The sequence below is a fragment of the Tachypleus tridentatus genome, chromosome 12, assembly GCF_004210375.1.
Source record: "Tachypleus tridentatus isolate NWPU-2018 chromosome 12, ASM421037v1, whole genome shotgun sequence".
NCBI lineage: Eukaryota > Metazoa > Arthropoda > Merostomata > Xiphosura > Limulidae > Tachypleus > Tachypleus tridentatus.
Genome location: NC_134836.1, coordinates 101,344,337 through 101,361,839, shown reverse-complemented (window position 1 = coordinate 101,361,839; position 17,503 = coordinate 101,344,337). Strand labels below are relative to the sequence as shown.

The 17,503-nt window shown below is 35.0% G+C and overlaps 1 protein-coding gene across 1 annotated transcript in view; it reads right to left on the bottom strand.

The window, feature by feature from the left end:
• LOC143234166 (substance-P receptor-like) overlaps nt 1-11,456 on the bottom strand; it is a 53,384-nt gene extending 41,928 nt beyond the window's left edge. The window contains exon 1 of the mRNA XM_076471297.1: nt 10,486-11,456. Within this exon, the coding sequence (XP_076327412.1) occupies nt 10,486-11,277 (792 nt within the window). The 5' untranslated portion in view covers nt 11,278-11,456. The remainder of the gene's footprint in view (nt 1-10,485) is intronic.
• Between the last annotated feature and the right edge of the window lie 6,047 nt (nt 11,457-17,503).

The following is a 17,503-nucleotide window of genomic DNA, read 5'->3' as shown; positions in this document are numbered from 1 at the left end:
TCAGAAATGTGTTAACTTATATTGTTAAATGTGTATTGCGAAAGTTCCGCTTATTTTCTAAATTTGTTGAACATTCTCGAGTGTAAGATTCAACAATATGTTTTACGAAAACGCTAACGTGTCTTCGAATATTGTTGACAACTTAACTTTCGAGAACCTCACCTTAAAAGTTTACATATCGACACGCCAAGAAACAGTTTAATATTATTGTTGGTTTGCTACAGTTATTATACTATAAGACACGGAAGCTATAACAGTTATTAACGCTTATCAAACAGGACACCACAGATTCTTGACCAAGAACGTTAAAAATGTCGAACATTACAGGCCCGACATGACCAGGTGGTTAAGGTACTCGACTCATAATCCGAGGTTCGCGGGCTCGAATCCCCGTCACATCAAACATGCTCACCCTTTCAGCCGTGGGGGCGTTATAATGTGACGGTCAATCGTACTGTTCGTTGGTAAAAAAGTAGCCCTAGAGTTGGCGGTGGGTGGTGATGATAGCTGTCTTTTCTCTAGTCTTACACTGCTAAATTAGGGACGACTAGCGCAGATAGTCCTCGAGTAGCTTTGCGCGAAATTCAAAACAAACAAACCAATCGAACATTACAAACTGTTTAACGTCACTGAAATAACTTCGGATATTGGTATTTCTACGAGGACATTGGATAATATTGTCAATGAAAAATCATCTTGTAAACGACGAGAGGCTATCCAAGAATAGAATTACCAATTAAGTGAACTGTACCGATATCAACTTGAAATCAATTAGCTCCTCGTGAGCCGTCGATAAAATTGTTTGTTTGATTGTCTGTTTGTTTTGAATTTCACACAAAGCTACTCGAGGATTATCTGTGCTAGCCGTCCCTAATTTAGCAATGTAAGACTAGAGGGAAAGCAGCTAGTCATCACCACCTACCTTTACCTCTTGGGCTACGCTTTTACCAACGAATAGTGGGATTGACCGTTACATTATAACGCCCCCACGGCTGAAAGGGCGAGCATGTTTGGTGCGACTGGGATTCGAACCTGCGACCTTCAGATTACGAGTCGAACGCCTTAATCCACATGGCCATGCCGAGCCCCGACGATAAAATATTGAGCTTCATACCAGAGAGAAGACTCAATATTATTTGTAAGTTTGTAAAACTCTCGCATATAAATTGTTATTGGTAATAACTATTTATAAGAGCCGTTATTATAAACTGTATTGTTGTTTGTATATTAAAATATATCTGTGTTAAGAAGGAAAATTATGTGTATCGATGTTGTAGGTGAATATAATTAATATAAAACATATCAACATTCAATTTACTTGTATATTCAAGTTCAAATTTCAGGCCATTTCAAATCGTATTCCGTGAGAATTATCCCACCAGTGGCATAACGGTATGTCTGCAAACACATACCCCATAGCGGGTAGAATACAGATAACCTCTTGTGTAGCTTTGTGCTTAATTCTAAACATACAAACAAATCGTGAAAATTAATCGGAGACTCGAGTGGGATAAATTATAATACGTAACAAATATAACTTTCGTATGATCATTTTACGTGTGGGACCGTAATTTAGGCCTCAGGAAGATTTATACACCCGTGTCACTGCAACTGCGAATTCCTGTACAGTGTATGGGTTGTTTCCAAATAACATGTTTCAGTAATTTCAACAAAGTCATACAAGAACAATCTGTGCCAGCCATTCCTAATTTTAAACCATCATCAACATTAGGCGACAATAACCGAATAGTGGTCTTCGAATGTCACTTTTATAATCTGTTAATGATCCCAAAGGGCAGGGCAAAAGGATGTGAAACATAGATCTTCGGATTCGCAATCCAGTACACTAATCAGTTGTCCATACCCATTAACTAACAAATAACTTATACACACACACACACATGCTACAAGGTTCAAACTGTGGCATTGGAAACCAGCTTAACCCACATTCATACACGATAGAAATCTGTTCGAAAGGATGTAACATTCAAAATGTTTTGTAAGAAATTCCAACAAAGTAGTCGCTACTATGCTGCCACCTATCGCATTTAAATATTCTAAATGCGCACCACCATATATTAGAATTACTATAGATAGAAAAGTTAGGATGCATAAGAGATGATATTGTAATGTTCAAATGTCATTTTGCATTGTTTTGAGATTCACATAACTTTTTTTACCACATTCAACCAAGTAATTTTAAAACTAATAAATAAATATGTACCAAAGTATAATTCATTAAATATTTATTTTCTATAAGAAACAGCATATAGTTGATAAACTATTTTATTAAAATTAATCTAGATGTATTCGAAATTTACAAAAATCCACCTTTAGTTATCAAAATGGGATCATTTATGGAAACACAAGTAAATTAGGTGTCATTTCTTTGCGTTAGTGTGCTCGACTCGCGATCTAAGTGACGCGGGTTCGAATCCCTTTTAGACGTGGGGCGTTATAATGTGATAGCCAATCTCACTATTCATTTGTAAAAGAGTAGCCAAAGAGTTAGCGGTGGGTGATGATGACTACCTGCCTTCCCTTTATTCTTACATTACTAAATTAGGGACAGCTAGCGCAGATAGCCCTCGTGTAGCTTTGCGCGTAATTGAAAAACAAACAAACCGTTCTCTTGCGAGTTCTAGAACTAGAGTATTATACAACGAACAAGCATCTGTTTCGCGTGTAAAAGCAAACTACATACATAAGGCGTCAATAATACTTATAAAACTTGATCAAAGCCTGGAGGGTTATGTGAACTCTCTTCCCAAAGAAAGATATTCACACATTGAAACTGGTGAAAACGCCTGACCAAAGAACACAGAGTTTCTTAGAAGTTATCAATGTTCACCCTTTCAGCCGTGGGGGCGTTATAATGTGACGGTCAATCCCACTATTCGTTGGTAAAAGAGTAGCACAAGAGTTGGCGATGGGTGGTGATGACTAGCTTCCTTCTCTCTAGTCTTACACTGCTAAATTAGGGACGGCTAGCGCAGATAGCCCTCGAGTAGCTTTGTGCAAAATTCAAAACAAACAAAACCTCGAATACAAGAAGGAGAAAGAATACCTAGGAGAAAAATTACCATTGTAAATTTATCCTAAAGAAGATAACTATTCCTTGTTTAAGGACGATGTTATAAATAGTTTAATGTAAATTTATTAAAATAACAGAATAACTTACCTTCTTTATGAGACATAAATCACACAGTTCCATTTTTACTGAAACTATCATATTTAAAGTTTGTTGAGGGTAATTAAGCGGTATCGAAACCACTTTTCTAGCATTTTACGACCACAGACTACTGGGAGGGGGGTATATTTAAAGCAATCATACTACTTATATTAATATACGCTCTTGTAATCCTTTATAAACGACCCAAAGCAGTGTTGATGTAAGACTTGAGATAACCAAGCTGTTCTTCTACTTCTATATGAGTTTGTTTGTATTAAAGATGTATTTGTTTCATTTGTTTCGGAATTTCAGGCAGAAATGTTGCATGGCTATCTTCGAAGGTACTCTTGTTTGATCTAGTAGTGAAATTTAAATATTAACTATACTTTATACAACAGGAGAAAAGTACGTCAAACGTTAGATAAAAACGTTACTTATTTATATGCGTATGTGTTGCTGTGTAGATTTTAAGCCTCAGTTTGTGTTAAACTAATAGATGATCAAGCAGTGAAGAGTTAAGCCTAAAAGTAAGCCATCATATCTTGCATCCCCCCACTCTGATAGCTGAGCAGGTAATTCAGAGCTGATTTATTTTCTACGCATCAGATTTCGACACATGCGACGGCCAGAGCACAGATAAGAAACATATATAAGCCATACACTGTGCTTGAAATAACACTAGAGACTTAAATAGCGTTTTCAGGATAAAAGGTACTAATATTGAATTATTCATATATATTTAACGCTAGGTTAAACAAGAACGGTTGGTGAACCATACGTGCTTACTGTGAGTGTCATAGACGTGCACCAGAAAGGTCTGTGTGCATATTGTAAACTTAAGTAAGTACATGCTATAAAATCAGTAAAAATATACTGTAAGTGTGACGTGTACCTTATTAATAATGTAATTGCATGATTGATTTTAGCAGATTCTTACTGTCTCTATAAATATATACAATATCCAGCAAAGCCATAACCAATGAAACAACTTATAGCAATCAGCTAGGAATGTGGTCAGTCGTTTTAGTTCACTAAGAACCACCTTAGGCTAACATTAGTGTTTATAATATGGTTATTACATCAAGCTTTTAAAGAACAAACACAAGATGACATTAGTGATGATTATATGGCTATTATATTAAGCTTGTTGAGAATCAATGTATGTAAAAGGCATGACATTAGTACTTTTGATATGTCTATCCTTTTAAGCTTTGAGAAAAAATACAAGTTATAATTGATAATGATAATATGGGTATTTAAGATCGTTCAGCGCCATTCTTCAGAAACGTTAAGGTCGTCTCGATAAACTTTATAGTTTAGAGAGTGGAAAAGAGAAAAACCATTTTTAGCTTTGAACATGTTAAATTGTTTACTTGAGATGTGTTTCGTTCATCTTTAAACTTGAATAATTTATTCAGGTCACGTGGTAATATCAAAAATTTCCTTACTAGAAAATCGAGTCATCGTTAGATAGTTTTCACATTCAACACCATGTGGCGTACCAATCACGAAGCCATTAATCAATCGCTTACCCGCCACATCGTGTTCGTGAACCACGAAAAAGTAAACAAAAGCGCGAAGTGTCCATTAACTCCAAAACGGTTAAATTTTAAGTTGAATATATAACAAAAGTTTCTCTTTTATCTCTTTACTTACAAAATATAGTGCATAGCAATGGAAAATAATTTATGAAGTGAACGTTAAAAGAACTATAAAAAATATTCAGTGTGTAGTCAAAAAAAAAAATCGCGAAAACCACAATTAGGTAAAAATATTCATACAAATTCCAGTAGTTACATATGTTAACGCTGAAGACACTAAATTATAAAAGCTTATTATGATACAGTGAACTGTTGTTAATACAATTACTTTTTTAAATAAATAACGCGAAATATACTCTATTTCCTATGATCCTTTTTTATTTTTATTATACTTGACGACAAAAACTTAAATAAATGTTTAGGCCAAAATTCTTGTAACCTGAAGATGACCTAGGAAGGCCAAAACGTTGTTCTCTGTTTCATTAGTGAAAGTGATAATACCCATACCAGCCGTTCTGAGATATATTTTTAGGCCGAAATAGTTTCAATAAAAGTTTGTATACAACTATTTATAAGCTGTTAATAAGGAATGTATAAAGTACATTTAAGTTAAAATGTATTTATTTACGCTTATCGATCATTCATACAACGTCTGTCAGTTTAAAATATTAACTTTGGTAATCCCATCTTTACCCTTGGAATCAAGGGCCTAAATCCTAACTATACCCTTGACATTACCGGCCTAATATTCATTTTTATCCTCAGTTTCGGAAGCGTGAAATGTACTTTTTTCTTGTTCTTTTTACTTACTTAATCGGCTAGGCGTAAAAATCAGTGTTTGTTTGTTTTGAATTTCGCACAAAGCTACACAAGGGCTATCTGCCCTAATCGCCCGTAATTTAGCGGTGTAAGACTTGTCATCACCACTCACCGATAACTCTTGGGCTACTCTTTTACCAACGAATAGTGTGATTGACAGTCACATTTTCACGCCCTCACGCCTGAAAGGGCGAGCATGTTTGGTGCGGCAGGGATTCGAACCTGCGACTTTCGGATTAGGAGTCGAGCGCTTAAACCACATGGTCGTGCCAGGCCAGAGAAAAATCAGTGTCGCTTATTTTTGTGTTGAGAGAAAGGTAATTTTTTATATCGTTTATAAATTTAAAACGGATTCTATAGTCAAGTTCAAAGTATTACTGTAAAGTTATGTCTGAAACATGCAAAATCAAATAAATAGCTTTAAAAGATTGGAGAATGTCTTCGCATAACGAACGATAAAACTGCGTTTACCGTATTCCAACTACAATAACTACAACACTGCATTAGATGGTGTATGAAAAAAAACCTATCTTGTATGTCATCAATAGTAAGTTCACGTATTCTGAAACAGCTTTACATGATTTAAAAGATCGTTTTAGATGCCGATAACGTTTATTTTTAGTCTAGTGATAGCTTTGTTTGAGACATGCAAAAACGTACGGTTTCAAGACACTGTTTAACATAAAACACAAGATGAAAAAGTCACTTTGAAACTTAGAAATTAAGACGAGGTATGAAGAACAGTATTATTTATTACATATTTGAAAACTGAAAAAATTGAATTGTTAATCCTATTCGGATTCGCGATTAGTTTGGTTTGTTTTGAATTTCGCGCAAAGCCACACGAGGGTTATCTGCGGTAGTCGTACATATTTTTGCAGTGCAAAACTCTTGGGCTACTTTTTTACCAGCGAATGGTGGGCTTGACCGTCACATTATAATGCCCGCAGGGGTGAAAGGGCGAGCACGTTTGATATGACAGGGATTCGAACCTGCGACCCTCACATTACGAGTCAAGGGCCTTATCCATTTGGGCCATGCCGCGCCGTATGAAATTTAAATGTAATGTTATGACTGATTTCCGTAAGGTCCAAGCAATCAGTGTTTTTCCTGTAAACGATGGGATCAACGGCATATTAAAGAAAGGAAAAATATTAAACTTAAAATCAAGAAATGTCTCAAAAAGTATTTTTAAGCTGATAATAATCATAAACCTGGAAAAAGGGAAACATAGTTAATATATAAAAGAAAATTTCATAGTTTTGGATCGTTAATCACTATTAGCAAATATAGTAGAATTAGAGATTAGGCTGAAAGTCATGGTGTGTTGAATCTCTGTTCATTGTTTGGCACAAAACTTCGTAACAGATTATGTATGTGAGCTTTGTCCACGCACGTGAAAATCAATCTCCAGATTTCAACATTGTAACTACAGTAATTTATCTTTGATTCACGAGGGAATTTTGAATTACTAATAACACAGGCTATCTGTACATCGGAATAGGCATACCCAGATCACACATCTTGCAAGCTTAATGTATGTATGTATTTGTAGGTGTGGACGTAAGTATAATGAAATATGTAAATATATGGCACATAATTACTAAAACTTGTAAGAATGTATATTATAATTTATGGCGATGGGAATGATTTGTATCTTGGGAAAAAATAAATAAAAGGCTTAAAACTGTGCGTCGTTTCTATATCTGAACGTATTAATATACAAAAAGAAATGTTAATTATTTTGTTTTAAATACTATATCGGGAAACTATCGACGCGCAAGCGAACTATGACGCCAAGCGCGATGTAGTTAGAACACATGTCTGGTTCGCGACGAATTCTCCAACTATTTAGTAGCGCAATATCACGCAGCTGAATTGAGGGCTGCGGCGCATTAATAACCTTTCCGAATATTCATACAGTTGGAATATTATGGGATGCAAAGTCAAATAACACAATATTTCGAATAAATGATCTTCATTATTTTCAAGTAAGAGAAAAACTCAGAGCTAAAAGCCTGTGCCAGTAGTTTTGTTCAGAACCACACCCAAACTCAATTTGGAGAAAAATAACTGAAAGCTAAGGTTACGAAGTAGAACTTTTCAACCCCCCAAAAAAAAAAATAAATATTGCCCTTAATCTATACCTAACTCATCGTGTCGTTAAACAAAATAATAAAAATATATTTATAGTTGGCAGAGATTCATAAGCTTCCAACTAAACCTCTAAATGAAAAGCTGTTTTCATGAAAGAGATGGTCAAAAAAATCTGAAGCTATAATAATATTTATTTCTTAACAGTGTATATCCAATAGACTTTTGTGTTTCCATTCTACTCAAACGTCAGCTGGGACGCCACCGTTCGCATATAGTGAGGTTTGTTTGTTTTGGAATTTCGCACAAAGCTACTCGAGGGCTATCTGTGCTAGCCGTCCCTAATTTAGCAGTGTAAGATTAGAGGGAAGGCAGTTAGTCATCACCACCCACTGCCAACTCTTGGGCTACTCTTTTACCAACGAATAGTAGGATTGACCGTCACATTATAACGCTCCCACGGCTGAAAGGGCGAGCATGTTTGGCGCGACGGGGATGCGAACCCGTGACCCTTAGATTACGAGTCGCCCGCCTTAACACGCTTGGCCATGCCGGGCCTATATAGTGAGGATATCGCATCTGTGGAGAATTTGACCTAAGACTGACCCTGCCATCTTTTGCAGATTTTTTTTTTTTTTTACACTCAAAAGAATGTATTGGGCATACAATGAACAAATATACATATAGAAAGAGAGACAAAGAACAAAGGTAATATAATGGTATGAGTATTAGTTTATAGGACATGGGTAATAATAATGGTATAAGTGTCAGTATGCTTCGGTGAATAGAATAGTCTTCAGCTACGTAGAAGAGAAGAGAGTGCGATTTTATTTTAATCTACAAAGCATCAATGCACCATATATCATTCAAATAAAATATCTTTGTGTAGTCATTTGAAATTAGAGTTTTGTTTCCATAATTTTGGCAGCCACCATGCCTATATAATTTCAATAACTTAAAGTACATTTTTAATTAACAGTTAAGCCGTATTTTGTTAAATGAAAGAAATGATTATTGACGGGTACAGAGGTCACATTGATTCTCAAATGTCATTATTTTGACAACAGATTTTCGGTCTAAACCATTTTAACATGATCGGAAAATTACAGTGAGCGCGTTAGCAAGGAAAGTAATCAAGCCAGATGCTTAACGTAAGACGATTATCAACCGGGCTTTATCTCTTGTCGCAAATAAGATTATACTAAGGTGAACATATTACAACGATAAGCAAAATTCGTGACCTTCTACCACACTTTAACATTAAACTGTGGTTGAATCTTCCTTTTGTGTTAAAATAACATTAAATGTGGTTGAATATTTCTTTTATATTAAGCAAGAACCGATTTATTTAGGCCCATGATCTGCTGTAATATAAATAACATTAAACTGTGGTCGAATCTCCCTTTAGTGTTAAGAAAAAACTGGTTTATTTACACCTATGGTCTACTGTGATATAAATATTCCTATCATATAGTCAATTACAAAATTATTAAAGTAATTTAATTAATTTAGCTGTCCGATATCGCTTTCTATAAACACCTACTCCAAAGAGACATAGGAAGTTTCGTACAAACACTAACAGTTAACCGATCAAATAATATTTGGAAATAACTGGGTACACAATTATACGGTATAAAGAAGATAAATACAGTCAAGGGAGTTGATAAGTGAGTTTATTGATATAAGACACTTCTGTAACGTAATAATTTATCGACGGATATGTATTACTTGTCTTTACAGCAACAAGAAACAAACAAGACTGTAATTTGACTTCAATTAAATATTTTATACTTTTTTTTTGTCCAATAAAATTCCAATGTTGAGTGAAACTGTATTAAACCTTTAGATAGTTCAACATTTAAAGCCCAGATCCACGTGAGCAGCTTCACTAATGAAGACAGGTACTTACTTGAAGATCGAGAGAGAAATAAAAGGCGAATATTACATTACCTTCTGAAAATGAAGCAACGGTGTTCTCATAGGAAAAAGAAACGCTGTTGTCGGTTGGAAATGTTCAGATTGTGAAATCAATAGTGACAAAATAAAAATGTTTTTTTTCTATTTTTTTTTAGCTATAGTCACTAAGAAACCATACACATATTAGTTACAATCATTGGTTAATTTTATGTTGTTTTCTCGTCTTGATATTATGTTCGATGTATGAGTTATTATCAGTTCTTAACTTTTGTAAAAAATTGTAATTTAAAAGCGTTAATTACAAAAGTCACACGAAGTAAGGTACATTCCTTGGTATTGAACTACTTAACTTTATTGTGGTAATAAATTTTGTTAAATATTGATGTAGAAAGTAAAGTACACGTGGATGAGAATCAAATTCTACTACTGTTTCCTAAAGCACTTCATGGATTTTAAGTTGGCAAGCGATGTACCATTAACACAAAGGCTACAACATTATGGTCAATAAAGTAAACCAAAATATAAAATGTATATATTATAGTTTCATGAAATATCTCTTACAACTTTTATCGTTGTTCACATTTTGTTTTGTTTTTTACAGGACAAGCAGTTAGTACTTATGCAGATGAGTTTTAAGTTTTTCTGTATGGAATAAAATACAGTAACCAAACTAAAGCGAAAGTTCTGTGTTTAAATAGAAAGCAATAATCAAATACGAACAGATAAATGAAAATAAATATAAACAATTTGACCTAATATACAAAATAACCCATTTTTTGATCATGTTTGATCTAGTTGTTTAAATAAATGCTCAGGAACAATCATATCACTTGGTTCACTATTTAGTGTTGAATAAACTCATACCTCCTAATTTTACTGTTCTAGTAAAATGAAATGATGTTTTTTTAGCTATTTTACTTACCAATAGAGAAAATGAATTACCTTTTTCTTATTTCTTAGAATATTTTCGTCTCTCTGTCCCTGGGCGTTTCCTGGAGTCTGATTTTGTCTCAGTCGTATACCCATTCGAATGTAAGCGTAGCTAATTACAAATAAGGGAACAAAGTATTGAAGTGATACCAGAATATGATTGTATGTTCTCCAGGCCAACTGTGGGATTTCAGAATTTTGACAGAAGGGTTTTGTATTGTTCCCAGTGGCAGGTTCGTATTTGAAAATCACTCGGAGAGCTACAGCATTGGGGATACCAAGCCCTGCAGAAAAACACCAAATTCCCGTCACGACTAGCTTTGCCCGAAGGTTGGAGGTTCGCGCTCGTAACGGGAACATCACTGCTCGGTAGCGGTCGAGGGCAATAGCAGTAAGGGTGAAGATGCTTACGTTAACCGACAGGACCTGGACGAATGGGCAAAAGGCGCACATAAAGTAGGGCAATACCCATCGCTGGAGCAGGGCAGCTTGGAACTGGAAAGGAATAGAGAAAAGTCCAATGATGATGTCAGCACAGGCTAAATTGGCAATGAAAAAGTTCGTTACTGTTTGCATTCTTCGGCTCATAGCGACGATCCAAAGAACACAGACGTTACCCACAATGGCTACAAGAGAAATTGTTCCGTAGCATATAGACAAAAGTACAATTATACCAACCGGAACTTCATACAAGTTGTCCTCCTGGTGGGTAAGGTTTCCAGAAATCCTTCTAACACTTCTGTTGCTCATTTCATTCAGTAATTCGTCCTCTTGAGGTTCTTCTGAATAAATTCCCCTCTCCATCTTAATTTTCGTAAACGTCGAATAATGCTTTGGCCTGGATAACTGTTCTAAAGTCTTCGAGATTACAAAGACGTAAGAATGGGTTTAATTTCGTTTCAACAGAGCGTTGTGGCGTTAGCAAGCACGATGTAACCAGCTGTGTCAAGCCTGACTGAGGGGATGCGCGAATGTACCGTTAACAGCGGTCCACGTATACCACCGTATTGACAAAGACAGTCAAATGCGCACCAGCGTTGGGGCAATGGAAGCTTGACGTCACCATGAAAAGAAACTCCACCATCTACAGCAACCATAAACAATTTTTTTATAGCTACAAGCATACGAAGTTCATGCGTACGATAGAGAAACTGTTTATGGCGAACAGCGTAAGAAGCATTGGGGTGCTCGTAAATAAAAATCCGGCTTAATTACAATCTCCAAATTGAAAAATACGCCAATGAATAGCTATCTCGATTAGAAATATTGAATAGTTATTGGATGAACATAAAAGTATCGAACATACCGCATTACGACTTATCATTCAAGCCTTGTATCGTGAGAAATCATTATCAGGATATACTTAGCATTAACTTAAAGTCAAGCAGTCGGGTGCAGAAAACATATGATCATCTGATTCACAGGAAGACTGAATAATAAATTTCTCAACACAGTATTTAAAACCATGTTATCATACACAGTCTGAAGGTTTTAATTTAAATGTCCAATTTTTTCTTCGTTAAAAGACTTTATTGCAGTAACCATTCTGGTTACATGTCTTTAAAATAAGGTTACTATATGAAATTTAACAAGTAGATACTCCAATAAGAGATAAATTAGAAGTAGGCGTAACACACAAACAAAAGTATTGACCGTGTATGTATTAATGTTTTGTATAGTAGTGCCGAGACGAAAAACTGTTCGAGCTAGCTGTTTATAAAAAGTATATTTTTTAAAATATTAATAATGTGTAAGATAATATTATTTTCACACTAATTTGTTCTTGCATTATTATTTGTACGCCAGCAACAATACAATTTTACTCTTATATTATTGTAAATTTATGTAAGTTTGGTTTGTTTTGAATTTCGCGCATAGCTACACAAGGGCTATCTGCGCTAACCGTCCCTAATTTAGTAGTGTAAGACTAGTCATCACCACTCACCGATAATTCTTGGGCTACTCTTTTACCAACAAATAGTGGGATTGACCGTAACATTATAACGCTCCCACGGCTGAAGAGGCGAGCTTGTTTGGGGCGACAGAAATTCTAACCAGCAACCCTTAGAGTACGAGTCGAACACCTTAACCCGTTTATGTAAGAAGTTGCTCTATTTCTTACTTGTTTACAAAGACGTTTTGAAATATACGCGTACTATCTCGTCAAAAGTATTGTATTTTCGTAATGAGTTTCCGATACAATGGACATTTAAGCAATCTGCTGTTATTAGATAGTGGCGAAAAATTTGAAACAAAGCGTATTGGCAACAGACACATTTATTAATAATAATTAAAACTCAGAACAAAATCAACAATGCTCTTGTGGCTGAACAGGAGAGAATCTCTACAGCCATGTTCTAAAATCTAGTGAAAAGTCTTTCGAGAGGAGTGTAGGCTGTTATAGCACCAAGAAAGAGACAACTCCGTATTAATGTTCATGATTTTAGAATGAGATGTTCAACAAGCACATATGGGTGTGATGATCGGGTGTCCACATACTTTTGCCCTTGTAGTGTATCTCATTTTAGAAACATGATGTTTCAAGCCATAAAATATTGCTTTGGAAAGAAGAATAACTGAATTTATATAAAAGTAGTATAAATATAGAAACACCTAAAAATATGAATGTTTGCTTGTTGCTTTTTTGGATTTTGCGCAAAGCTACACGAGGGCTATCTGCACTAGTCGTCCCTAATTTAGTAGGGTAAGACTAGAAGGAAGGTAACTAATCATCACCACCCATCGCCAATTCTTGGGCTACTTTTTTAATAACGAATAGTGACATTGACCGTGATTCATAATACCCCCACGGCTGAAAGGGCTAGCATGTTTGGTATGACGGGGATTCGAACCCGCGACCCTCAAATTACGGGCCAAGAATAAGTGATTGTTTAGTAATTACGTTTTAGAAGTTATGAAACCGATACAATGGGAGGGGGAAAGTTGGTGAAAAAAAAACGAATTCTCAAATAAGATGAAGTATATGTAGCTTAAAAAAAAGTCGAAACGCCAGAGTTATTCTATTGTCTTACTTCCACTCGAACGTGTACCAAGGTCGAAAAGATCTCAGATGAGATACTGCAATGGATCAGCTAAAGGATTTGTCGCCAAAGATTTTCTGATGACAGTAACCGAGATCGATATTGGCGCCGCCTTTTTTGTGTGAAATTTGGTTTCAGTTGAATACATCATGGGCTGAAACTGATTAACTGTTTACCGTGAAGTTCCAGTAAATCCCGTGATTTACTTGTATAATCACGTATGATCTCAAAACTGCTTCTTATGATTTTTCGAACACATCTCGATTGCACTCTACTAGCTTCAGTTCTAAACTAAGCCTTGTATTTAATTTTAAGTAGTCAGAAATAGTTAATAAGTGTGAATTGGTTTGTTTTGAATATCGCGCAAAGCTACTCGAGGGCTATCTGCGCTATCCGTTCCTAATTTTGCAGTGTAAGACCAGAGGGAAGGCAGTTAGTCATCACTGCCCACTGCCAACTTTTGGGCTATTCTTTTACCAAAGAATAGTGGAATTGACCGTAACGTTATAACGCCCCCGCTGCCGAAAGGGCGAGCATGTTTGGTGTGATGGGAATTTGAACTCGTGACCCTCAGATTACGAGTCGTGTGACTTAGCCACCTGGCCATGCCAGGCCAATAAATGTGAAAGTGTTAGTGTATTGAAATTGGAAAGTTAGGGCTAATTAATTCATTGGCCTAGAAATGGATAAAAACTGAATTGATATTTTTGTTCTTGTCTCTTCTTTTTGTTTGTTCTCGAGTACAAAGCTACATCAATGGATTATTTGTGTTCTGCCCACCGCGTGTATCGAAACCCAAATTTTGTCGTTTTAAGTATTTAGACTTACCACTCAGCCCTCTAAAAGTTATCCCCTGCTGGTACAGCGATAAGTCTACGGATTTACAAAGCTAACTAAAGGGTTCGTTTCCCCTCGGTGGACTCAGCAGGTAGCTCGATGCTGTTTTATTATAATAAAAACACACACACCTAAAAGTAAGTCTGGGAATTTTACATATAAGCAAATAAGTAACAGGTTTCCTTGAAACGATAGTTTTAAATAACCAACTTGAATACTAAAATTATTGTAAAATTAAAAAAATCAATCTTCTTAAGTAAATTAAGAAAATATAAACCATCAGAAATACAAAAAATGGCGTCAAAACAAAAATATTAAAAACAAATTTAAAGCAGGCTATTAATAGAAAAAAAAACACGTTTACCAATATTGTAATGTCTAAAATAAATACAAAAACTCCAATTTCATGAAATCAGTAAATTGTAATAATCTAAATCGCTATTTGATCACTACCTATATATGTCTATGGTTATATTTTGCGAATCGCGAGACTGATTTTCACCCAACCTGGATTGTTCCCTTAGGGTCTTCTAAGTAATATAGAAAGTTGGCATGCGGATCTGGTTTCATGTTATCTTTAGGGTTCCTATGTGCTCCTTGTGCATAGAAAAGCTACGTCACCAATACATTTGAAAATCTCAGATTGAAAGATGCCTCTCATTGACACAGCGGCAAATTTACGAACATATAACGCTAGAAACAGGGTTTTGGTCCCTGTAATTAGCAGATAGCCGACAGCCGTTTGTGTAACATTGTGCTTAACAATAAAAAATAAGATAGGAAAATACAAGATAGACTTGAGGAATGTTTCAATGAAGGATATATTTTTGTTCAACTATTAGCTTTTGGTTTAAAATTTGAAATCATCCACCTACTGTGGCTCAGCAGTGAGCTTGACAGCTTATAACTCTTAAAACTTCGAGCTCGATATAAAAAATGTATTCTCAAGATGGCTAGTATAGGTATTAGAACTTTCATTAAAATAAAGTGCAAAACAACGTTTCAACCTTCTTAGTTTCATCTTAACTCTTTGTTAACCTGGAGATGACCTAAACATGTCGAAACGTTGTTCTGGACTTTATTTTAATAAAAGTTCTAATACCCATACCAGCCATATAGAGAATACATTTTTACTGCAAATGGGTTTGTTGTTATCAAGAATTACTTGGGTTTGATACTTGCGGTGGGCACAGCGTGGATAGCCCATTGTGTGGTTTTAAATTTAAAATAAACAGTATAATATTCCAAACTATGCAGATGAAAATAAAACTAACTGATTCATATTAAACTAATTGCTTTAGAAAAATACGTTTATAAGATACACACAATAAGTAATTATGTCCCGAAACTACTTTACTGTGTAAATAAACTTTGAAATTAATTTTCTTAGTACAATAACGAACACTGAGCCCGATACTCATTTTGAGTTTCAAAAACTCTGCTTAAAACATTTTAAGAGAAACATGTTATTTGTAATGTTGAAAAAACCTAAATCAAAATAAATAGCTATAACTGTTTTATTTAAGCCTTTTATTAGCGATAAAAACCAAGCATTAAAACGTTTAGAGTAGTAAATCAGTTATTTTCGATTATAGTTTCTCTGAAGTTAAAACTGAATGAATAATTTCATAAAAGGAGGAACTTATTGTACTGATATAAATATAAATACGTTTTAAAAAAAGATAATAAATCGTAGCTACATAAATTCAAGTAAAATAAAAGTTCCGCACAATATTTAATGAGACATTGATACAGTGTTATCTCTTGAAACAAAATGGGCAATTATTTCTCCGAAAGGGGTCGAAAATCGCCTGGAGAAGTATTCTAACTTAACCACTATATGTCTGTCAGTCAGTCGGTAGACAGTTAAATGATGTCACATAAGGGACGCTTAACGTTTCGGCCCCCGCTAGTACAGCGGTATGTCTCCGGAGTTACAACGCTAAAATTAGGGGTTCGATTTCCCTCGGTGGGCTGAGCAGATAGCCCGATGTGGCTTTGCTATAAGAAAAACATACACACACTTAACGTTGCAAATTGTACTGTTGTGAGATTAACAAAACATGCGGGTGCCATGAAACACGAAAAGAATTGTGTATTCTGTTTGATACAACACAGGATGAAATATTAACTTTAAAAGCAAGAAATAAGAGCATGTTACTTTTATTTGTGGTTTTATTTACTGTTAAAACTGCACTTTCGGGAATCTTACGAAATTATATCTAGTTTATATAAATGTATATTGATCTTTCAAGTTGTATGAATAAGGGAAAAACTATAAAACATGTTATTAATAGTTTAAAGAAAAATATATAAAATTACAATCGTTGGTTGTACCATTTTGTGTAAACAATAAATAAATGAACAAAAATTATAATAATGAGAACAAAAGTTACCTTACGTCGCAATGAGCGAGAGAGAGTAACATAATGAAACAATTTTACCTGTAAGGTATATTAATCCGAATGTTCTTAGACCTATCGTTACAACGCACTTATAAAATTAAACTTATTTATAACAGATAACACAAAAATACTCTAATTTGCAACGTAAGTTTAATGAAGAATTTATTTAATAGAGCACCATTGGAAAAACAGCCTTGTTGCCAGAGGTTTGTTTATAGTTCTGTTGGTTAAAGTTTATTTTACAACGAGAAATCCCTAAGCCATATTCTGGTACGTTCTGTGTTTTGTTATCATAAGCAGAAAGTAAACCAAACTAAAGATGTCAGTAAAACGATACTTGAGTACTGTTTTGTCACTTGTTTTTGTTAGTTTCACGTGTCATTTGGCTCCGTTTATGTATGAGCCAATTGCAAAACGAATACAAGTATTTAAAATTCATTTACAACGCTAAAATCAGGGGTTCGATTCCCCTCGGTGGGCTGAGCAGATAACCCGATGTGGCTTTGCTATAAGAAAAACAAACAAAGAATTTAAAATTCAATCACTTAAACTACTCAGTTTCAACTACAATTTTGTTTCCGAGCTAGTGCATTTCTATTTGTCTACAAATGTTAATTTTATTTTATAAAAACAAGTAGCATATGTTAATGTAAGGTGTTATCCCAAATGGGAGTGATGGCGCCAAAGGCAGTAGACGTAATAACCATTCTAGAGAACAGTGTTGCCACTAGAAAGAAAATGGCTGGA